General features: G+C 44.8%; 1 protein-coding gene across 2 annotated transcripts in view; it reads right to left on the bottom strand.

The window, feature by feature from the left end:
- The window catches only part of PRICKLE2 (prickle planar cell polarity protein 2), a 251,802-nt gene that overhangs the window by 65,536 nt on the left and 161,538 nt on the right, over positions 1-24,728 (bottom strand). For both annotated transcript variants that reach the window (XM_081901626.1, XM_081901627.1), the window contains one exon: positions 10,880-11,063. In XM_081901626.1, coding sequence (XP_081757752.1) covers positions 10,880-11,063 — 184 coding nt within the window. The remainder of the gene's footprint in view (positions 1-10,879; positions 11,064-24,728) is intronic.

Below are 24,728 nucleotides of genomic sequence, written 5' to 3'. Positions count from 1 at the left end.
TTTAAGGACCTTCAGGAGGGAGTTGCCACAGGTATATTATGTGGATGTGTATTTTAATGAGCTGAACAGAGTGAATTTTATGAGTTATGAGGGTGTATGAGTGCTTAGTTTACCTTTTGGTTATTTATGTTGTTAATATTGTCGTATAGATTATAAATGCTGTATTGATTTGTTGATCAGGGAATATGACTTTGCTTTAATTGTGATGTTTAGCTTATTTTTCCATGGTTGCTTTGCTAACAGTGTTTTATAGATTGTTAATTGTTTCACGGATGATTAGTTAATTATTCTATATGATTTGTGCTATATTTGTAATGTTCTATCATGTCATTGCTATTTATTGTTTGTAAGCTGCTTTGGGATTTGTTTGGATGAAAAGCAGCACAGAAATAAATCAAATAAAATCTTCCTAGGTTACTTGTGTGCGAGGGGTAGTGGAGGTACTTTAGTACAGTGGTTCTGTTCATGGTTCTTTTCCTACCTGTGAAGTTGAGCCCAGACAGAAGCATTCCACAAGATATTCCCATGCTAGATTCCTCTGTGTTGTTAGATAAAGGTTTTTTTTTTAATGTGCATCTAGGTAGCTTGCGGAATTGGCTTCATTTGTTCTCATATCCAAGCATTCGTTGAATCCAAGCAAAACAGTACAAAAATGTGTTGTTGCACATGGGTGGTTTTTGGTTTTCTTAAATAAAAAACCACACTAAATAAACACACTCCCATGTTGTCAAAGTTATTCATCAATATCTCAGTTTCTGCTTCAAAATGGCATATGGGGCTTAGCTGTGATTCTAACATTGAAGAAATGAATGATTGGATAAGGAAGCGTGTTTGCCCAATGAAGAATGGCTCTCTCCTGTTTTATAGTGCTTAATTGCACGGAGCACCAAATATGCACTAAAACTTTGAGGAAAGGTTTAGGAAAAGAAAAACCAGTACATTACTGCTCAGGGGGCTCACTATCTAAATCACTATTTACAATAAACAAAAGAGAAAATAGCATAGGTGATTGATCACAAACAGCCAGGCTGTCTAAACAGGATTTCCAGGAAAGTGACTGGCAGAAAAGGGATCACACAGGCAGATGTAATCAGTATAAACAACTGATTTTATCACTATAAACATCCCTCAAACAGAACCTCTGTACATTTGTTGCTGTTTGAAAACCACATTAATCCATATTATAATTAAGGAACAAGAAGGTGTGCATATAATCCTTTGCCTCTGGTGCTGGAAACCAACCTTTCATTTGTTGTTTAGCCCCAAACTATGAAGCAAAGGACAAGATATCTGGTGGCTAAAAATGCTATGTTAGTGGAAGAAGTTTTTGAATGCTCATTAGCTCAGCTTTTGCCAAACTGGTGTCCTCCAGATGTTTTGGAATACAGCTCCCATCAGGTTGGCAAAGGCAGAATTAACACTTTGATCCTGCATATAGATAAGAGATTTGGCAGCACAGACCCATGTATGGCATTGAGAAATAAATTCCACTGAAATCAATACTACTTAATTCCACATAATGAGATACTTAAAGCTGCTTTAGTCCTCTTGGAATCCATGGGACCCGAGTAAGTCTTAAATTATAACATCCCATTTATTTCAATGTGATTTAAGCATGACAAACTTCCTGGCTTACCCCCAACTGGTTGAGGACTGTTGCACTATTGCCAATAAAACTTGCATGTGCATAAGTGAGCACTGAATTGAAGAAGTCGTCTGTATCAATAACCTTTTATCTAATGGCACTGGGGAGTCAAGGGTGGGAACACCTTGTGGAATGACCAGGCTTTCAGCTAAATGCCTTGCTGCAGGCGTGGATAATAATTAAAAATGTTTCCCTCTAAACATTGATCTTTAAATTTTCAATTAGATCTCCCCATTACATTTCACTTATATCTGTGTTTCTTAAAATAACCTGTAGTGCCAATGTTATACAAGCAAATAGATCAAAGCCTATGCTCAGTACCTCTTAAAACTGAATCCATGACCCAGCATGAAAGATATTGAGGCCCATACTCACTAAGGGCGAACAGATAAAATGTAAGAACTTGTATTTTTTTAGTATGGTCAACAATACCATAAGAAGATCCGAGTGTTGGCAACAGATATCATATCCTTTCGGGAATCTGTATCGTTCAATTTTCATCCTTGTCAAACTTTTTTTTAGGGGGGTGGGTAATCCAAATTTTTTTTTTTTAACCCACAGATTGTAAAAATAAATTTCATCTTATTTATTCTAACCTTGTGAAGTTGACTGCTTGTGCAGGTATTTTTGGGAAAGTATCCTCTAGCATCTCCATGGGGAAACCCAAGTTATAACATTTTATCCTGGATTTTCTAGAAGACACACGATGGTTCTGAAGAACTATTTCTGTATTAACTTCAATCGCATTCGAAATGTTCAGGCTCCACAATTTGCTTTGCAAATGTTTTAATTGCTGGGTCCATCAAATGGCCACCCTTGCCACATGAAAAGCTTAAAACTGCATGCAGTTTTAGGAATCCTTAATTTGAATGTAGTCTGTAATTTGAGGGGTGGGGAGGTCAGCTTTACTACCCGTTTGATGAATCGGCATAATAAGACTAAATTCCTGCTCCAGCCTGTTTACTTTGTGCCAAGCATGGATTTATGCCCTCTGCATGAGAAGCAGTCATTGAACAAAACCTGAAAATACAAAAACCTATTCTTAAATTCTTAAACCTATTCCTAAAAAGCAGACATCACCTTGCCAACAAAGGTCCATATAGTTAAAGCTATGGTTTTCCCAGTAGTGATGTATGGAAGTGAAAGCTGGACCATAAAGAAGGCTGATTGCCGAAGAATTGATGCTTTTGAATTATGGTGCTGGAGGAGACTCTTGAGAGTCCCATGGACTGCAAGAAGATCAAACACATCCATTCTTAAGGACATCAGCCCTGAGTGCTCACTGGAAGGACAGATCGTGAAGCTGAGACTCCAATACTTTGGCCACCTCATGAGAAGAGAAGACTCCCTGGAAAAGACCCTGATGTTAGGAAAGATGGAGGGCACAAGGTGAAGGGGACGACAGAGGACGAGATGGTTGGACAGTGTTCTCGAAGCTACCAGCATGAGTTTGACCAAACTGCGGGAGGCAGTGGAAGACAGGAGTGCCTGGCGTGCTCTGGACCATGGGGTTACGAAAAGTCGGACACGACTAAATGACTAAACAACAACAATTCAACTGTCTAATATTATGTCTGTCCATTTGTGAAGTGCTCCTCCGTGTAGGAAAACCCCTGCACACAAGACACTAGATATCAGGGAGAAGGGTTAGCCTATCCTCCTTGATATGCTATGCTTCTATCTTCAGGGAAGTCTTGATATTGTTGTATGTTTTTGGAGGGGACAAGACTCCCCTAAATTCCTAGAATTTAACCAAATCCCATGACTTCTGATGCAACAGGGATGCAATTGCTGAGAATGGCCCAGTCACTAAGCAAATGAAGGTGGGGATATGTGCCATTAGCAGAGACTCTGTACTAGGCGGCAGAAGGTTGGCAGGAGACCTTCCCCAGCTCTTTGTTTGTTGGAGAGTTGTGTTTAAGAGTGCTGATGCCAGTCAGTGTAGACTAGCCTTCTCCAGCTTGCTGCTCTCCAGATATTCTGGATTACAACTCTGGGCAGCCCCAGCCAACGTGGCTGATGCTCAGGGATGATGGGAATTGTATCCCAAAACTCCTGGAAGGAACATGGCTGGCGTACACAATACTGAGATAGATGCACCAATGGTCCTGGTTCCTGTGCGAGCTGGTTTCTACTGCCATTTAAACCAATCCAAGAGAAATACAGTACTGAATAAATTTGTATTTCTTCTTGGGACAGGCAAGGGAGAAAGCGTGGAAGCCAGATAACCAGGGTTCCTCCAGCTCAGACCATGAAGGTTCCACCACGTACACCCAGCGTACTGTGAATTCTCAAGAACCCTATGAAATTTAACAGCACAGCAACGAAGAGGTCTGTAGTGCTTGGCCATAAATTATGAACCAGATGTTCAGCTGGAATAAATCAATGCAGCTCCACCGAAGCATCAAACTAGGCTTATTTACATCAGCTGGAGATCTGGTTCTATTCATGCAGTTTCCTCTAGGAGGAAATCAAAATTCTGTCTTATCTCTTGTGTCTTTATAAGCTGTGAAATCCCTCTCCCCGTCTATTTGTGCAGTCGAAATTAAACCAGTATAAGAATGTGTCGCTCGTTGCCCATTAAGTTTCCCTTAGCCAGTGGCTGTGACGTTATGAGATATATATTCACGGACAATCTAACCGCTGTCTGGAAGAGTCAACAAGAGACACGGATTCAGTGAATTTCACACGCCGAATAAGACAGAGAAGTTGTGTGCGGTTGGAAATTTAAAAAAAGATACAGAAAGGTGCACTGGAAAGGAGCCTGAAAATTGCTCAGCCTGAGCAAATGAGTGGGTTGCAAAACACAGTTGCCCAGGCCTCTCCATCTGGACACTCAAGAGGCATTATCAGAGTTGAAGGACACATTTACACCCAGTCAAAAATGATGGGGTGCCAAGCAGGGCTAACGTGTCCTGTCGTGTCCTGTCGAGAGGGGCTGTGGTCTAGGGAAGAACAAACAGTTGGCTTCAGATCTCTAGCTCTGATTAAAGTTAGCAAGAGTGCTAGCTATCGGACTACCTCACAGAACTACGTCCAATGTAATATCACGGCAGAATGAAAACCTAATGTAACCTGGCATCTGTTATTTATTTATTAAATGTATGCCGTAATTTTCGCTCTATAGGACGCACTTTTCCCCCTCCAAAAATTAAGGGGAAATGTGTGTGCGTCCTATAGAGCGAATGCAGGCTGCGCGGCTGAGCCCAAAGCCAGAACAGGGAGATGGAGCATTGCGGAGCACTCCGTCTCGCTCTTCTAGCTTGGGGTTAGCTGCGCAAAGCCTCTGCACGGCAGCGGGCTGTCTTCACCCCGCTGCCCTGCAGAGGCTAGAAAGGCTGTCCCTGAAGCCAGAACAGGGAGACGGAGCGCTGCGGAGCGCTCCATCTCGCTGTTCTAGCTTGGGGGTGGCTGCAAAGCCTCCACGGGGCAGCGGGAGAGCTTCACTGAAGCCTGGAGAGCGAGAGGGGTCAGTGCGCACCAACCCCTCTCGCTCTCCAGGCTTCCAAGGTAGCCACCTGAAGCCTCCAGAGCGCAGCAGGAACTTTGGGTGAATGCACCTTGAACGCACCTTGTTTTAGAGGGGGAGAACGAGAAAAAATTTCCGCTATAGAGCGAAAAATATGGTACATCACCACATCCCCATGACAAAGTGATGATCCAGTGAGTGAGCCCAAAGCAGCCTAAGACAGTAAAATGAATTGGATGGTTTAAAAGGTGGATTAGGGAACTTCGTGGGGGATAAGGCCACTGATAGCCACTAAGCCATGGTGGTGGCTATGTTTGCCTTGCTTTAGTGGCCAAAAATGCTTCTGAATGCTGGTTACCAGAAACTGCAGGAGGGGAGGGTGCTCTTGCGCTCAGGTGTTGCTTGTGAGTTTCGTACAGGCATCCAGATGACACGTGTGAGAACATGCTGGACTCTGTGGGCCATTGCCCTAAGCCAGGGGGGCTCTATCTTAAGAACAGTTCTAATACATATGTGGAATGGGAAAGATCTCTACTTAAAAGGCTTGTTGAAAGCGAAAGGCCTTTGGCAGGTGCTGGAAAAACAACAGAGACAGCACCTGTCTAATATTCAAGGGGAATGAATTCCAACATATAAGTGCCACAATACAAAAGGCCCAGTTCCTACACTGTGTGCAACAGTCCTCCTCACAAGATGGCCTACAGGAGGCCCTCACCTGCGGAGCATGTAAGAGGCGAGGTGATATTTCAGGTACAGTGGTACCTAGGTTTTCAAACGCAATCCACTCCGGAAGAACGTTCAAGTTCTGAAACATTTGAAAACCAAGGCCCAGTTTCCCAAACTGGTTGCACGAGTGCTCCTGAGATGAGATAAGCACAGACTGATTGCACACAGGCACCAAATAAGCCCAAATATCACCTCTGTGTTGTGTGGGACTCAACAGCCGACAGCTTGGCCTCAAGATTCTGCACTCAGCAGAAGCCATGTGGCATGTTCGACTTCCGAGGCGTGTTCGAAAACCGAAGCATTTACTTCTGGGTTTACGGCATTCGTAAACCGAAATGTTCGTCAACAGAGATGTTTGAAAACCAAGGTACCACTGTATTCTGGTCTCAATCTGTATGGCTTTATACAACAAAACCAGCACCTTGAACTTAGTTCCATAGCTAATTGGCAGCCAGTGCAATTCTTCCCACAACGGGGCAACATATTGGCAGTCAAGCCACTGCAATCCAGGGCAACTTCCAGGGCACATACAGCACATTGTAGTAATCCAGGCTGGAGATTATCAGCACATAGACAACAATGGTCAAGCTATCCCAGTAGAGAAATGGTTACCTGGGCCTCTGGAGACAAAGATGGATCCAGGAGCATCCCTAGACTATGAACCTGCTCTTCCAGGGGAAGTATGACTCCATCCAAAACAGGCCAATTATCTGGACTCCAGAACCACCCACAAACAGCACCTCCATTTTGCCAGGATTGAGTGTCTGTTTATTGGCCCTCATCTATCCTACAACCAAGTCCAGGCACCAGTCCAGCTAGCAAATGGAGAGGGAAATTCTTGTTGCTTGTTGACATCCGTCTGTCTCAGGAGACTGTGGAAGACTACTAAAGGTAAAGGTAAAGGTAAAGGGACCCCTGACCGTTAAGTCCAGTCACGGATGACCCTGGGGTTGCATACAGCTTCCAGGTCATGTGGCCAACATGACTAAGCTGCTTCTGGTGAACCAGAGCAGCGCACGGAAACGCCGTCACCTTCCCGCCGAAGCGGTACCTATTTATCAACTTGCACTTTGATGTGCTTTTGAACTGCTAGGTTGGCAGGAGCAGGGACCGAGCAATGGGAGCTCACTCCATCACAGGGATTCAAACCACCGACCTTCTGATTGGCAAGCCGTAGGTTCTGTGGTTTAGACCACAGCGCCACCCACTCCCTAGGACTAATACTACTACTTATTACTAGAATATATATCCTACCATTCCTCCCAAAGGCGCCCAACTGGTCTTCCTACATGTTGTTCTGCAAAAACCCTATAGGTTTTGAGACACTTTGGTCCTAAGTGGCATGCCTTTGTATCATTTGCAAGAGCCTCTCCAGACCTTGCAGAAGGTGGAAGCAGTGCCCTACGCTACCCAACTCCTCATCTAGACCATTAAATCCTGTTCATATGTAGGAATCTAGTGCCTGCACACCAGGAAAGAAAGATCACCTGTTGCTAAGCACCTACAGGCAGAGAGTATGTTGCTAAGGAGCAATAATGCAGCTTCATTTGCTGTTCTCATGCCTTCAAATCACAGACTACGCCAAAGTCCTGGGCCTTCAAATTACTAAGACACAACAAGGACAGAAGCGCTGCCAGCCCATTTGCTGCTGCGTTCTTCTTCCATTTCCCCCCTTTTAAAGACTCTAATGTCAAGACATTCGCACTGAGGATTTCACTAAGGGAGAGTTAAAAGCGTTTGAAGGCTCGGGATGGAGGCGGACACCTTCTGAGAAGGCAATACTTGAGGGAAAGCAGCAAGGATGTGCACTCTTCTAAATTGCATCCCCTCTAAATTGTAGCCCCTTTCCCCAGTCATTCAGCAGGCACAGAGAAAAACATATATAATTTGTTAAGATTGGCAGAGGTCCTCACTACCTTTGAATTTATAAGATCCAGCTTAGGATAACTGTAACGTTAAGGAGCCAAGATCTTCACAGCACAACACTATAGAGTTTGCAGGAAAAGCAGGGGAAGAGAGGGAAAGAAAAAGAAAAGCTTGAACTTCTCCAATCAGATAATATTTACAACCTACAGGAAAGGGAGCGCCAAAACATTTCAGGGATTGCAGGACAGTTTTTGAACCAAGCCAAGAGGAAAGCATCAGATTCAAGTTCAAAGAACACATTATAGCAATGAGAAGGAAGGCTTTTGGCCTCCTTTGGATGATTTGAAAACGATTACCATAGCAATTATCCGAGCTAGCCACATTTGCAACGTCCTTGGCAAATTAAGCTCCGGGTCTCAAGTGTAAAATGATCATGGGAAAGGCTGAATGAATCAAGCAAAGTGTAAGTAATAGAAACATGTAAATATTTTACACTGGCAGCGTGCCTTGGTACATCCGTCTTATTAATGTCCCTGACTGGCAAAAGAAAAGGCTCACTTTAGGCACTGGGACACTTTTTCCAGCAAATCTGAAACAGCACAAGAAGAAGACGTTTGATTTTTCAGGGGTACGGGAGACATGCTCTCTCGAATCGCGGGAGCACCAGACACTTCCTTTCCCTTCAAATGCCATGCGCTGTAGAATTAATCATCTTCTGACAGGGTTACACCATTGCTATTATCCTCCTGGTGCACATGGTTGCATGTGTGCCCTGCACTACCACAACGAAAGACATGCTCAGCTTCTTAACAGCACCCTACCGCAAGAGAGTAATGGTAGCCTTTTCACAATCCTGCCTGAGGAGCTGGCGTAATGAACCATACGCTAGCAATCAGGGCTGACCCTGACCTTGACCCTCTTTGGAGTGTCAATGTGGAGTGCTTAATTTGAGCCGGGGGTCATCTGTCACCAATTACATAGCCTTTGTCCATTTCCCCAGGTCAGGCAGGCTGCAGCTTGACGGAGAGCTGCAGATTCAGGAATGAAGCCGCTCAGACTGGGTGCCTGTATAGGAGGAGCAGCAGCTGGAGGCTCTCAGTTAGGTCCTGGTCCACAAAGGTGTTTCCATGCACTTCCCCTTCCTCCCAAGTAGCCTCACTCGCAGTTAGCCAGGCACTTTGGCAGAGGCTCTGAAGTTGCTTCCTAGCTTACTATCTGCAAGGGGCTAAACAGTGGCCATATATGCTTCCTCGTTCAATTGGCTAAGTGGGTGCGACTGGTCCAAGGAAACCCAGTGGCTGAAAGGATATTTGAATCTGGATCTTTTCAGCCTAAGCCCAGCGTTCTAGCCCCTGCCCCGGGGGAGCCAATATGTTGCCCTCCAGATCTTGTTGGCTTACAGTTCCCGCAATCTCTTGCTGGAGCTGATGGGAGCTGCAGTCTGTAAAACATGGAGGACGCCATGTTATCTACTCCTGCGCTATCCTATACTGGCTCAGCATTTGCTTTCTTCTTAGCTCCGCTGCTAGTCACTTTATCTGGAGTGCTGTTTTATGGATATATTTTGGATGGTCTTAAATGTCAGCCTCCTTCAGAGTCTCTTAGGTTGAACGGGCTGCCTGTGAATTCTAAAAATCATATTAATCAATCCAAACCTCCTTCACTCCTCCATCTTAGGTCACCACAGGTGGTTCAGGAGGCCGTTCAGTCATAACTGTGCTGTTTGCTGGAACAAGCCTGGTTCAGCTGCAACCAATCGAGTATAACCAACAAGCTCATCTAGGAAGCTCTGTCGAAATGACTACCATGTGCTCAACACACTAAGCCAAAGTCCAGGTCAGCGTCACCTGCGCTACAGCTGTTTTAAGTGCCTCGATGACTAGCAAAACTGTCATTGTTTTATATCTCTATTAAAAATAGTGTTCATATGACCAAGGACCTCCCATAGATGAAATAGTATCTTCGTTCACACAGCTGTAACCATCAGCACTAAGGAATATAATATAATAATAATAATAATAATAATAATAATAATAATAATAATAATAATTTATTATTTATACCCCACCCATCTGGCTGAGTTTCCCCAGCCACTCTGAGCGGCTCCCAATCGAGTGTTAAAAACAACACAGCATTAAATATTAAAAACTTCCCTAAACAGGGCTGCCTTCAGATGTCTTTTAAAGATAGGATAGCTGCTTATTTCCTTCACATCTGAAGGGAGGGTGTTCCACAGGGTGGGCGCCACTACCGAGAAGGGCTTCTGTCTGGTTCTCTGTAACCTCACTTCTCGCAATGAGGGAACTGCCAGAAGGCCCTCGGCGCTGGATCACAGTGTCCGGGCTAAACGATGGGGGTGGAGACGCTCCTTCAGGTATACAGGACCAAGGCCATTTAGGGCTTTAAAGGTCAGCACCAACACTTTGAATTGTGCTCGGAAACGTACTGGGAGCCAATGCAGATCTCTCAGGACCGGTGTTATGTGGTCCCGGCAGCCACTCCCAGTCACCAGACTAGCAGCCGCCTTCTGGATTAATTGCAGTTTCCGGGTCACCTTCAAAGGCAGCCCCACGTAGAGCGCATTGCAGTAGTCCAAGTGGGAGATAACTAGAGCATGCACCACTCTGGCGAGGAAATGGCCCCACAGCAAGAAGTGAATCACCAACAAATCGCAATCTATTGCAGCGTTATTTAGAGGAAGGGTGATGCCATTGCGGGAGATGGTGCCAGTGTTTTGGCTATGTGTATGAGGAATATCTCCTGCCAACCTAGCAGTTCGAAAGCCCATCAAAGTGCAAGTAGATAAATAGATACCGCTCCAGCAGGAAGGTAAACGGCGTTTCTGAACGCTGCTCTGGTTCGCCAGAAGCAGCTTAGTCATGCTGACCACATGACCCGGAAGCTGTCTGCGGACAAACACCAGCTCCCTCGGCCTATAGAGCAAGATGAGCGCGCAACCCCAGAGTCATCGGCGACTGGACTTAACGGTCAGGGGTCCCTTTACCTTTTTATGAGGAATATATTCTTGCCTGCCCAGAGCATTTGCAAGATGGTTGCAATGAAGGGATTTCAAGGACTGACAGCGCCCTCCACCTCGTTTCTTTTTAGATAGTCACAGGTAAAACCATTTTGACTGGCAGGACCTTATCACTTGCATGCACCATGAAGTGTACCTGTTCCGGCTTCAGCCCTGGAGGAACCCAAGCATATTCTTCCAAGGCACAACCTGAGTCATCATCCGAAGTCGAATTCCGCTGGAAGTCAAACATCAGCTTGGTCACGGTCTTCTCCATTTCCAAAGGCATCACTGTTTCAAAGTGCTCTGCCTGGGGACACTTGCAGTGCCGGCAAATCTTCCTGGAAGGGAAGGGGAGGAAAAAGCAAAGAGACAAAAGGTCAGCCTCTGCTGTAAGGATTTATGCCCATCAACAGAAGTTGGATAACCCTGGTGCAAGCTCATTTTTCCTAGCGTAAGGCCATGGATTCTATGAGATGTAGTTTTAATTACTCCTATCCAGTTTTTTTTTTTGTTTTGTTCTCCCTACCCCCCGGGCCTGGAAAAAGCAGCTGTCTATAATAAGCTTGAACAAGATGAGTGAAGGATGCTCTCCAAATGTTAACAGCAACCTGTCCTTGACAAAATGCCAATGCACCCCAAAGCAGTTTTAAATCCCTACGTCATTCATTTTGGGGTGTGGGTGTGGAGGGTGTGGGTGGGAAAACAATGAACACTGGACCACCCACGCTGAGCCAGCCTTGAGGGATTTAAGGGTCAAACACATTTGACAGATGATCTGGGATACACCTCTTCACTTTTCTCTCCTTTGACAGCGCCCATAAATACACGCACAGCGCCAGATCATCAGCATGTCCAAATCCGCAAGCCAAAGAACTAACACATACAGTATGCTAAACGTCAGTGTAAACAGAAAAGCTTAGCATGGCAAATTCCATTACAATGACAGGAGATCATAAATATGGTGGTGTCAAATGAGATGGGGGGGTGGGTTGGAGCGATGGAAGTCACACGCTGGCAACTGCTGCCTTGACATAAGATCGCCGTTGAAGTCCACTTTGCAAGGAGAGGGGCCGTAGCTCGGAGTCAGCAAATACTCTCAGCATATGGGAGGCTGTGAATCTCCATCACCAGCTAAGGTGCTTCAAGCAGATGAAAAACATTTCCTTGGGATAACAAGGATTTCCTTTCGGCACTTGTCTGCATGGCTCATTGAGCTGACTATGTCTGTCACACCTCTGCTGTTTCACCAACACACAAACATATGTACATCCTTCCAGAAGCCCATTTGGCTGACAGATGTGGCTACTCACAGGAACCAAGGAAGCTGTCTTATGCTGAGACAAACCATTGGTCCATATACCTCAGTATTGTCTACTCTGACTGGCAGTCTCTCTCCTGGGTTTCAGATAAATACAAGGCTGTGTTACTTGGCAACAAAGGAAATGCAGTCAGCATCTACTCAGGACCACTTCAGTCTGCTTGTGGCTTCATACACATTTGAGCCTGTGCACTGTCAATAAATGCTAGGGCCAATCTCTGACACAAACAAAGCTTCGACTGAACCTAGGACTGGGCAAAGTTGAGGTTGCTGCATTGCAGACAGTTGGACTAGACGACCCTTGGGACCCTTCCAATTCTATGATTCTATGAAAGGGACCCAGCAGAATGATAGACCTTTGGGAGGTCAAAATGCACCTCTTTAAATTCTTGCAGTTAATTCCCCTTAGAATATTCTGGAGGAGAATCTCACACCTTCTTCTGTAATGCTTTGCAGACCTGTTCTGTAAAGGCACAACAGAATAGGACAAAAAACTAAGGCTGCCCATCATGCAATAAAAGAAGTCAATTTTCGTGTATTTGTTAAATTTGCACATGAGTAAAACAATAGTTTTTGTCCATGAAGTTTCCTTGGCATGGATACTGGAGTGGCTTGCCGGTTCCTGCTCCAGGTGGATCACATTTAGTCAAAACTCTCCACTATGACCTGTCCGTCTTGGGTGGCCCTGCACGGCATTACTCATAGCTTCTCTGAGTTATTCAAGCCCCATGAAGAGTCAGACTAAACGACAAAAAACAATGGTTCTGAATTTTTTTAAAAAGAAAACTCTTATCACTTTAGATCAAGGTGGGAAACGTACATGTTGTCCCATCTCTGCCTTATATTATAAAGGAGCATTCTCAACCTAATGTGAAAGAAAAGTGCCTGTAATGAAAACAATTTTTAAAAAGATGAAGTCCAAGTTTATTGGGGTACAATTATAGTCAGTTTTTAATCTATAGCAGGGCATGTATTCCCTGAATTAAGCCCTACTGAGTTTAGCGGAGATTACACACAGGGAAGTGTGTAAAAGATTGTGATGTTAATCTCAGCGATCACCCAATTAAACATATAGCCCTAGAAACTATAATAATAATAAATAATAAAATTTTATTTATATTTATTATATTTATATTTATTATATTCTATTTGTAACCCAACCTCCCCAGCTGAAGCTGGGCTCAGAGCGGCTAACAACTACTTTTCCACAGCCACTTCCACACCAGAGCAACAGAGCGTATATTTGCATGAGAGTGTTTCTGAGCATGCGTAGACTTCCCTTGACCACTGAGCTCCCGGGGAGCCTTTGTACATTTAGGATTGGAATGGAGTGGGGGCTTCTAAGGCACCAGGAGAGCATCGCCCCCCTCCAGAAAGCTGCATACCTTCTGCTTCTCCTGTGAACCCGCCCAGCAAACTTTCTTAATTCATTTTACCCGTTGCTTCGCATGTCCCCAGAATAAACTAACCCCCGATGCACATGAACCTAAACTTCCCTGCAGCCCACGGAGCGCAAATATGCACCAAGCCAAAAGGCTCTGCTAAGCCAAACCAAGGAGAGTTGCCAAGTTTTTCCATTTCCTGCTTTTCATCAGATTTGAAATACGCACAGATGCAAATACAAGCTGGGTGTCTGGTTTGCATCTAGCTAGTCAAAGCGCCTCGGCGCAGCCTCTGGCTGTTACCCTCAAAAAACAATCAGAGCACAATTTCATATGAATACTTTAATTAATCAGCTACTGTATGAAGGCCCTATACTTTTCGCTACAGCAATGGATTCAGCAGCCATCTCCATCTCTGTTTATGATATATAATGTTGAGCAACTCAACATGCAGGGCAATTTATTAAGCTCTGCATGCATTCATCATCCTTCAAGCCAGCACCGGCTCTGGAGCAGCCCCATCATATCCAGTGCCAACTATTCAAGAAAGTTGGTGGTTAGAGGATCAGAGGCTTAGTGTTTGAAAAATGGGTATTCTCATGGAACTTAGTGCTATTTCACTAACCGTCATTCCCAGGATTATTAATCACATGGATCCCTGCAGAATATGTCAGCGAGCAGCAGAAATATTTAAAGCTTAGGGAAGTCATAAAATAAACTGCGGTACCAGGAGGCAAAGTGGAAAAGAAAACAAACAGCAAATTTCTCTTTTCCCAGAGAAAAGCCAAGCTGGATAGGGATGCAAGGTAAGTGGATGTATTGTGTTCAGCCAATGCCACCCACATCATCAGAACCAGGAAATATTGCAGTGATCTCTGGGCCTTTTCTTACATTACAGTAGTTGCAAGTGGGGAGACGGCTGTGCGACTCAGGTCCTGGTGGGGGGCTTCCCATAGACACCTGGTTGGCTGCTGTGACAACAGGACGATGGCCCATTGGCCCCATCCAACGGACTGTTATCATGTTCTTTACTTCAACTACTTTCCAGGCTGCTGGGGTAACTTGAGTGACCTTGGCCATTTTGGAGAACTGCTGCTCCAGCTTGCAGGAGAGGCAATGCTGGCGAGCAGAGAAGTCTCCTGTGCGTGATCCACACCTTCTCCTGCTACCTTGGTGTGATGCTGCAGCAATTTCCATGGCATCAGCAAAATGCAGAAAGAGGCAGGTAAGAAGTTGTTTGTTGACAGAACGCTCTATGGGATGGAACAAAAAATAATTGGCCAACGAACACACCTCTCCATAAGGTGTTACCTGTGCGAGATAATAATATTTCAGCTTCTCTTGCCTCCTGTCCAGGCTTGACATTAATGACCAGCATGGTCAGGCATCTGCTGAGAGGGCTGAGTGCAGGACCCATTGACAAGAGCCCCCCGACCTGCTCCAGAGAGGAGGAAGGCTCACTGAGGATGGGAGTCCCATGGAGTCTTTCTCATGGGCCCTGGAGCTAAACACTGGAGCTGTTGTCATTGCTCCTGCTAAGTCTGTCTCAGGAGTGAAATTTGTAAAATCTATTCCCCTTGTAATCATCTCTCCTCTCTTTTCTCTTATGCCCCAGTATTATTTATATATGTGTGTATTTATATGCTTTTCCACAGAACTGTGGAGAACTTCTGGAGAATCTCAAGGCTTGTTGTCTTGCCAGCCATAGAAATCCTGAGCCACTGCTGATGATGAGGCAGATGTTCTTGAGGTCTCCAACATCACCACAGATACCACTGCTGCTCAGGCAGGGAGACTGTTAGGCAGCGGAGTGGAAAGTATACTATCTCTCTTGACCCTTGGGCCCATATGGTCTCCTTTCTTCAGTCCTGCAAGGTGCGGTCCTTGCTGACATATTGTCATATTATATTGTCATAATCACGACTTTATTGCAGAGAGGAAGCCGAGGCAAGGAGATAGCAGGGCAACTGCAGATGTAAAGCCTCCAGTTCTCTTCACCGTCGGTAGAGACATTGTAAACCAGTGGGGCACTTCCCTCCCCACCTTCAGATCCAAAATTTACGAAGTAGAAGGCTGGTTTGCTCTGAGCCCTGTTTAACTGGTGCATCCAAACCCACAGGAGAACTGAAGCTGCTTCAAAGTAGGTTGACAGGGAGGGGAACCTGACCTCCTCAAAGCATCTGGTCAAGAAGATTTATCTAACCGTCAGGCAGCCTCCCCCTGTTTAAAGTGAGACTCCACGGGATTAATCTGAGGTAGGCCTACTCCTCCAATGGTTTAGTCATAAGCCAGCCAAGCCCTGCTGCCCAAAGGTGATTTCAGAATAACCTTATTAACTTCTCACCTGCTCCTGAGGCGATGAGAGATCAGGGCTTCCTTAATCTGCTTAAACTCCTACTGTTTTTATCCCTCTCTCGCTGTGTAGAAAAATCCCGCGCTGGAATGCGAGCAAAAAAAGGTGTAACTAACGGACCGTGCATTTGACACTGGCTGGCAAAGGCCTGGGTTCAAATCCTTGCTCAGCTACGAAGTAAAAGAGCTGTGTTTTTTTTAAAATATGAAAAACAGAACAAAAGCCTGAAGAGGTGAAGGCCACATTTTCAAAACTAGTTGGATGGATTGAGATCTCTGCCATAAACAAAACTAGAACTGTACCCCTGGATTCATGAACGCCCATGACACAGAATATTGTTCATAACTGTCCTTCTATCCTCCTAATGGAAAGCACAAGAGAAAGAGAGAGAGAGAGAGAGAGAGAGAGAGAGAGAGAGAGAGAGAGAGAGGAGCTGACAATGCACTTACTGTTATGCTATGCAGCAGAGATAGGGCTTAGCCAATGGAACACATGAAGGAAGAATGTACATGTCTGGAAAAACTCACGATTCTTGGCTAGCATGTCAAGCGTGTTACCATATAAAGAAAAACAGCACAGAGCAGGTGGGGGGGGGGAAGAGATGCATGCTCTTACAAAAATATAAGAGGGGTGGCGGTGGGGGAGCCCATTAATTTGATAAGCCCAGACTCAAGCACAGCTTATAACAATATTTGCTCTTTGATTAATAGGCCTTTTATCTGTGCAGTGCTTTTTTTTTTTTTAAAGCACAGCTCTCCCTGCCTTCCCCAAAGGCAGAGAATTCCAGGGTTGTTAGTGAAAACAGTATCCATATTTTCTGTAACAACTAGAAAGCCAAGCTGCTCTCTCAGCGTCTCTCTCTGTAAAACAGAATGGTTCATTTCCAAGAATTCCCTTTGGCTTTGTTACGGGATGGAATTCTTGAGCACACATTTCTCACCAAAGGCTGTGGGAGCCTGAGGATCTGAAAATGCAAACGTTTATTCTGTATACAGTCTACCACGGGCTTGAGGGCTCACCTAGCTCAGAAGGAGTGTTTATTCAGCAAAGGGACCTTGGAGAAATAAACACTTCTTGTCAATCAAATGCTTATTTTGTTCACTTACACAGGACATTGCTCTGTGTGTGCGCGCGCATGAGAGATGGAAGGAGGGAGAAGGGGAGTCCTGCAAATATAATTCTATATAATATAATATAATTAATATAATATAAATATAAATATAATTCTTCAGCCAACCCATATACACTTTCATGATTCTGTAGCACAGTTGCATAGTAGCAGAGGAACTAAAGAGTAGGTTCCATGTAGCTTCACCATAGACTTGCCAGTCCTGCAAACACTGAACAGGACCAAATTTTAGGTACAACTTTCCCCCAATACTCATTTGCCTTTGGAGCAACATGTTTAATATTCATTGGGGTTCCATGAATAATAATGTTACAAAGGTTGGGTGCCTCCCCCCTCTCTGCCGTGGCAAGAATCCATGGGGTTCCAGGCACTCACCCAGGGTCTGTGTTCTTTTGGAGAATTGAGACATGGTGGAGACTGCCATAGATTTAAGAAATACGGTTCATTCACCTATTTACAGTCTGCATGGAGGGAGTCCAGATCTCACAGCATGGTTATTTCAAGAGGGACTTGTGCCTCACATCAGTGCAGCCCTGGAGTCCATCTCTCCCAGCCAGCCTGCAGCCAGCCTGCCCAAGATGGATCCCAGTCTTCCTTCCTTCCTTCTTCTTCCCAGCAACCCTTGCTCAGGACTCTCTTTTCCTGTCACCTTACATCCAATTATGCTGGCAACCTTCACACCTCATGGCAAGTGGGGGAAAGACAGTTCTCTTGCATTGTCAATGGCCTTGTATTGTTTCTTAATGGCCCCAGCTTGGCCAGGTCGTTTTGCATAGGCCAGCTCAGAAATCCCTCTGCAGTTTCTATTTTCCCCTTCACTTCCCAAATAATCAAAATCCTACCAATTAATAATTTATGGGGTTTAGCCCCCCAAAAATCTATAGCACCATTAGGACAAAATGACCCAAGTACACGTTAGATAGAGGTGTACTGAACACTTTGCAAAGGACAGAGCTTTTGTCCAAAGCACTGGGCTTTGATATACTGTGTACAGCTGTTCAGTGGATTATCTTAATGACCTCTGAAAAAAACTGAGCACTCTAGCACTCTTCACAAGCCCAAGTTGGACAACCCAAATTTTGCTGAATCCAAAACAACTAGATACCCAAGATTTAATGCAAATAAATCTCAAAAGGGATCTCGCCCTAGTTTTTATGTATGCTATTGTTTATTTTTGGATATCTGTAACCTGCTCTTTATTCCACAAAGACGCTGAGAGAAATGTGCAAAAATTAAAAAACAACAATTAAATGCAAAGATCAAATGAAAGAACACAATGAGAAAACAGTACAGCGCAGGCAGAAAAAAAATGGGTGTTGATGCAGAGATCGTATAAGTTAAGTTAGTTTTCCATCCGTTTCCCCCAAACAGATCAGCTATGGACTATATTAAAAACTGGTAATGTAAAAAAACATTTTGGGGAGGAAAAAGCAGTGGAGAGGCATGTCAGGCCACCTTGTGTTAAGGAGCAAATGCAACGTTGTCATTATTTAAGCATGTTGACCACCGACTCTTTTACATATGCTTAAGTTGTGACACAAGACCCAGCAGGACCTGCGATTCTGGGAAAGGTTCTTTAACCAGTAGCAAAACATATCAGAACGAGCAAGCCACTTAATACCCCACTATTACCAATGCTATGGTTGACCGAAGGCTAAGCCTGCTGCTCCTGGGGCCAGTCAGCTATCACCCAGAGTTTCCAGTGAGCCAAGAGAGCTAGTCCACAATGAGATCAGCAAGCTGAGAGCTCCAGAGTAGAACTTACCACTGGTAGCATTTAGAATCATAGAGTCGTAGATTTGTAGAGTTGGAAGAGACCCAATGCAGGAAGCTCAACTAGTTCATATATGACAGATGGCCATCTAATCTCTGCTTAAAAACCTCTAAGGAAGGAGAGTCCGCCATTTCTCGAGAGAGACCATTTCACTGTCAAACAGCTCTTACTGTCAGAAGGTTCTTCCTGATGTTTGGTCAGAATCTCCTTTCTTGTAACTTGACTCCATTAGTTTGGGCCCCAGCCTGTGGAGCAGGAGAAAACAAGCTCGCTCCATTTTCTATGTGACAGCCCTTGAGATACTTGAAGACAGCTATCATAATTCCTCCAAGTCTTCTTTTTCCCGGGCTAAACATATCCTGCTCCTTCAACCATTCCTCATAAGGCTTGGTTTCCAGACCCTTTATCATTTGACTGCACACCTTCCAGCTTGTCTATACCCTTCTTAAATTGTGGCACCCAGATCTGGACCAAGTATTCCAGGTGTGGTCTGATGAAGGCAGAATAGAATGGGACTATAACTTCCTTAAATCTGGACACTATACTTCTGTTGATGCAGCCAAGAATAGCATTTGCTTTTGTTGTTTCTTTTTGCTATTGCATCACACTGTTGGCTCATGTTAAGCTTGTGGTCTACTACTATTCCTAGATCCTTTTCACACGCACTACTGGCAAGGCAGGTGCCCTCCACCTCATATTTGTGCAGCTGGTTCTATCTGCCTAAGTGCAGAACCTTACATTTGTCCCTATTGAAATTCATTGTGTAAGTTGTGGCCCGATTCTCCAATCTGTGAAGGTGATCTTGAATCATTGCAGCAGCACTAACCAGCCTGCTCCAACCTAGCCTCCATGGATTCCACACTAGTTTCCAGAAATGGTACCAAGGCAGAACGAGGTGCGGTGGTAAAGTGCTCTGAAGTAGCTAAATCAGACTGCAAGTGAGAATATCACATTTGATCGTCCCCTGGTATTGAAAGCTCACCAAATAAGAGTTTGAAGGCTTCACCTGTAGGACTGTAAATTATTTACGCGAATAGAAGTCGTTAAAATTGCAGCTGCGGTACAAGAGTTTGTTATTCTGACTGGTGTGTAATTGGAATTTATAAGTTTTTGGAAAGCAGAGTTAAAGTAAATGATCAAATCATCAATTCTAGCACGCAGGGGGCCAACAAAATAATATAATTTGGCGTCTGAACAATTTGCATTATTAATTGTATTATAATTTGGTATTGTGACAATGAGGCTTTTATTGGGTTATTGTAATTGAAAACAGATAAAAATTATTATGCAAAAAACAAAAAAGAAAGCTCACTGAATAAAACAACAATGCATCAAGGAAAGGACTGTAGTTATTTACTTGTCAGGAGGCTTTTGTTATTTTTTTTATAAGGTGGAGCATCTAAAAACAGCACCCCCACCTGCAGTTTCAAGTGGTACAGTCTATTTTTGCATCTTAGCATTCTACCATCACATTATATCACTAGGTGTGTGCACAAGTGATTCAATCGGTGCAGCAGAATTCAATACTGGCTCTGAAATGGCAAAGAAAGATGTAACTTGCACTCACTAGCCACAAAGAGGTAGTGAGAGCTCAAACAAGCCCAGTCCAGAGCAGGCAACCAATTCCTGAAGAAATATTCAGTGATAGGCACTTATGTAATCCTAATAGAGCTGGAACACTTTAATATGGGAGGAGGGCTTTATTGGTACCAGATGTCACTAACCCCACATCCATCTCAGCCACGTAAACCTATTTTAGTATCTCAACAAGTGAGGTCAGGAAGCTAGCACGTAACATACTGCTAAGGCTGCCTGCACTGTATTGTATTGCTTCTGCACTCTGAAAACCCAGAATTCGGAGAATTTCGACTTTCACTTGTAAAAAGATGTCAAGATTCTGGCACTCGTGGAAAAGGCGATAATTATACAGGTCAAAAGCTTAGAAGCCAATAGGGGGCAGAGAAAAGCCTTGAGCGATCAATATCTGGGTATGTTTCCGCCATCACTGCAGCTTTTCCTGATGGCTAGCAGAAGCAAACTAAATGATGCAAAAAAAATAATGATACTTATGGAAATTTAATTTGCACAATCTGTTCAGGCTGCAACACGTTAGCCCACGTTCTGATCTCAGAAACATTAACTCAGCAGGCAATTTGGAAATTTTTAGTGTGCGGCACACCTAGGGTTACGCAATGTGGGCTGTGTGGTTGAGGTGCTGGGTCCCCTTCCCCTGTCCTATTCTGCTTCTTTTCTTGCCTAAGGCTGCAACACCCAAAGGTAGGCAGCTACCTGTAGGGCAGCCTCCCTAGCTGCCAGCCACTGATGTCACCAAGTGTGGAGCAATAGTGGCTGGCGAGTCAAGATCGTGGTTTCTGTTCCAAGAACCTATTCCTTCTTGCATCTGCTTTCGCAGTCCTTTGTCTGCCATCATGCATGTATAGGGGCTGGCCTAGGCACCTGCTAAAATGGAACTCGCGGCTCCAAACGAATAGTACAGATGAACACTCGATGTGTTCAAAAAAGTGAGCACGTTATCCTTGCCACTCATGATACAAAGCAAAGCTTTGCTCTGGAAGCAACTTGAATCTTGGGGGAAGCAGCTGGATGAGCTGGTGTTGGTGACGCTACTGAGTCGCAAGTAGCACAAAGGACTGGGATGCAGCTTGTGAGCAAGTGGGTGGGTGTTCAGGTGATTGCTAGAGACAATTGATAAAGAAGAATAAAAAAGAGCTTTCTGTAATGGAAGTATGAATCACAAGCATGCCTGTGCAACCAGAATTAGAAGCAGCTGCTGAAAGCACTTTGACATCAGCAACCTCTGCACTAAGTCCTTGTGTGTTTCAACTTCAAGGACCCTTGTCTACTTTCTGACGGTTCTTCATCTTTGGGCTGGAAAGCCCTTCAAAACAGGAGGCACCCTAGGAGATTTTGGGAGTGGGTACTCCCTCCCTCCATTGCTTCCCCTCCACTTAATCATGTGAGCAAACAGCTGAACTGGGTGCCTTCATGGTCAGGGAAATCAAAGTTTCAATGCTTTGGTGTTATACCGTGGTGTTTTAAATTATTGATTCATGGTTTTATTTTTCTGTCGATAGACACCTTTAGCTTTTCTTTGAGGACAGGCAGGTTTTGAGAAAATAAACAATGGTGAACATTGGGGGGGGAGGGGGAGGAAGGAGACTACAAGATCAATCAATACCTGTCCTTGATCTTCATGTAGGCACAGCCCCCAAAGGTGAAATATCACACATCCAAACAGGATCTGAGTCAACAAACTTAAATAAATAAAGAGCAGATTCAAGGCTGAGGGTTGTATATGAAAAAGGAAGAAGCTTGCTAACCATAAAAGCAGATGAGCATGAAAGGAACCAGTACCTCAAAACGAGTTGTGAATTCTCCGTCTTTGGGGAGTTTGCAAGAAAAGGCCGGACAGGCAGCCATCACCAATGATTTAGGTAAAGGATATCCTGTCTGAGAATTGCAGAGAGCTGGACTAGATGACCCACTGGGTTCCTTCCAATTCTGTTATCTTATGATTCACAGAAAGGAACAGCCTGGTTTTCCTGAGGCATTCATAAATCCGAGGCTGTGCATATGTACACACAGATGCTCCGTAATGAGAAGAACGGGCTTTGATTCCAAAAACCCAACTGAATTGGAAACCTGAATAGGAAAATGGAAGGTTACATCTACCCAAAAATATCAGAAATAATGGCCGTTCAGAGCTTAGGTTAAAAAGAAGAGGGAAGTGCAAAGGAGATACTCCAGGATTTAGAGGAGATCTGAAGGACACTTCCCCCCCCCCAACATCTTATAACTGGGGAGCAGCAGTGTGCCAATTAAACTTCCCCCTGGTGGGCGAAAATGATGAGTTTCCTGAAGCAAAACTGCTAAGTGACAATGAATCACTTATTTGGCCGTGCCAAATTTTAACATTGTGGAGCTTGCTTGCAATCTCCTCCTGGCCTGTCAGTAGAGCCAACCTCCCCAGCTGCTGCTGCTGCTGCTGCTCGTCTTCCTCCTCCTCCTCCTCCCACCAATAGGATTTTAATTTAATCTAATTTGGCCTTAACTTTCTAGCCAAAATTGCTCCTAATGAATTCTCCAAGAGCTGGTGCCAGGGCTGGTGTCGTGAACAGAGCGTTTGGCGAAGACTTTACAGCGCAATTACTTGGAAATCAGTTCCACTGAAATCAGCAAGACTCTCTTCCAAGAAAGCAAGCTTAAGGTTGGATTCTTACAACGAGAAGATTCAAGTTCAAATCCCAGCGCGGTTATAAAGCACAACTGTTTGGATTAAGCTTTGTCTCCAAGATCACTTAGAGCAAACCGTGGGCTTGTATCCTCACTCCTGAGATTCTCCTGTGCTCTTCTCACAGAGGGGAGAAATGGAGTAGGTCAGAGGTTTTCAACCTCTTTTGTGTCCATGGCTCCCTTGACCAATTACATTTTTTCTGCGGCTCCCCTGTGGGGCTCAGTAGCCCAGTTATGCCCCCCCTTGCCTGCACAGCTGGCAGCCTCTCACCCTTTTTCAAACACCCTCCTTTGTAGAGTGTTTCCCTCAGCCTTCTCTCCCCACTCCTTGGGGGTCCTCCAGGCAGCTGCCGCCCTGGTCTCTGAGCTGCCCCCCTGCCCCAAAAAGAGGTGCCTCCTCACACTGCCCCACAGGGACCTGGGGCTTACTTGTCCATTCCCGGCTGGCGGACTGGCTGGCTGGGCTCCCTCACCTGCTTGCTTGCTTGCTTGCTTGCTTGCTTGCTTGCTTGCTTACTCCGAGGCCACCTCAGCTTCTGGCAACCAGCACCCGCAGAAGCACCATTCGCCTAGGGAGCTTATAGCCAGGGCTGCTGCAACAAACAGCTGTGCAAATCTTTGGGAGGCAGAGATGCGAGAAGGCATCAGAGGAGGGAAGGAAGGAAGGAAAGAAAGAGGGTCAGAGGTCAGTGTTGCCAGTGGCACCCCTGACCAATATTCAAGGTACCCCAGGGTGCCATGGTACACTGGTTGAAAACCACTGGAGTAGGTTAAAGCTCAGAAGCCCACAAACATTGACTTGTTGTACCAGCTATCCTGTGTTACCATTTTGGGAGTGTTTTCAGTACAGTGGTACCTAGGGCTAAGAACTTAATTCGTTCTAGAGGTCCGTTCTTAACCTGAAACTGTTCTTTAGCTAATGGGGCCTCCTGCTGCCGCCGCGCTGCCGGAGCACAATTTCTGTTCTCATCCTGAAGCAAAGTTCTTAACCCGAGGTACTATTTCTGGGTTAGTGGAGTCTGTAACCTGAAGCGTATATAACCCGAGGCACCACTGTCGTTAAATAAGTAGTGTTTTCATGAATATCCTCTCACACACCTTGAGGGTGGCAGGGCATCTGCCTGCAGAAGGTTCAGTTCCTGGCATCTGCAAGGCAGGGTGAAAAGAGACCCTGTCTGAAACCTTGGAGAGCAGCTGCCAATCAACATGGACAATTCTGAACTAGATAGACCAAAGACCTGACTGCTTCCTATGCAGAAGGCCAGAGGGAGAGATTTCTCTCACGAGTGCTGGGATACAGGGGAGATCAGACTCCAGCTTCCCCTCACCTTCTCCAAACCAAAACATAAATGAGAGCTCAATGGAGGGAATGGGCTGGTGTGTTAATTTGTGGATACCTGCCCTGGGAGAGCCGGTGTTCACATAACACAAACAAATCACAAGCTTTTATCCTTGATTACAAACAGATGATAATTATTTCTTCTTCTACTACTTGCTGTTACCGAAAACACGTGTGCTACACTAGAGAATGGAAGCTTCCCTGAGCTATACTCGCATCTAGTTTCCCCGTTATCAATAAAAGTCAAACTACAGAATGAGAAGAGGCACATGTTTAAGCTATTGTGCACAGCACTTCATACTTCAGCTGGAAAAGTCGATGTCTGAAATCGACCCACCTTTTATTTTATTTAAAAAACTTAACATAAATAAAACCATCATAACAGAAAGCCTTTCCCCTATGTGCACAGATTCGTGTATTTATTTGTTTTTAATATGGAGTAGCATTGAAACAA

The sequence above is a fragment of the Podarcis melisellensis genome (genome assembly GCF_964234715.1).
Source record: "Podarcis melisellensis genome assembly, chromosome: 2".
Lineage (NCBI taxonomy): Eukaryota > Metazoa > Chordata > Lepidosauria > Squamata > Lacertidae > Podarcis > Podarcis melisellensis.
This window is presented reverse-complemented; position numbering and strand designations above follow the sequence as displayed.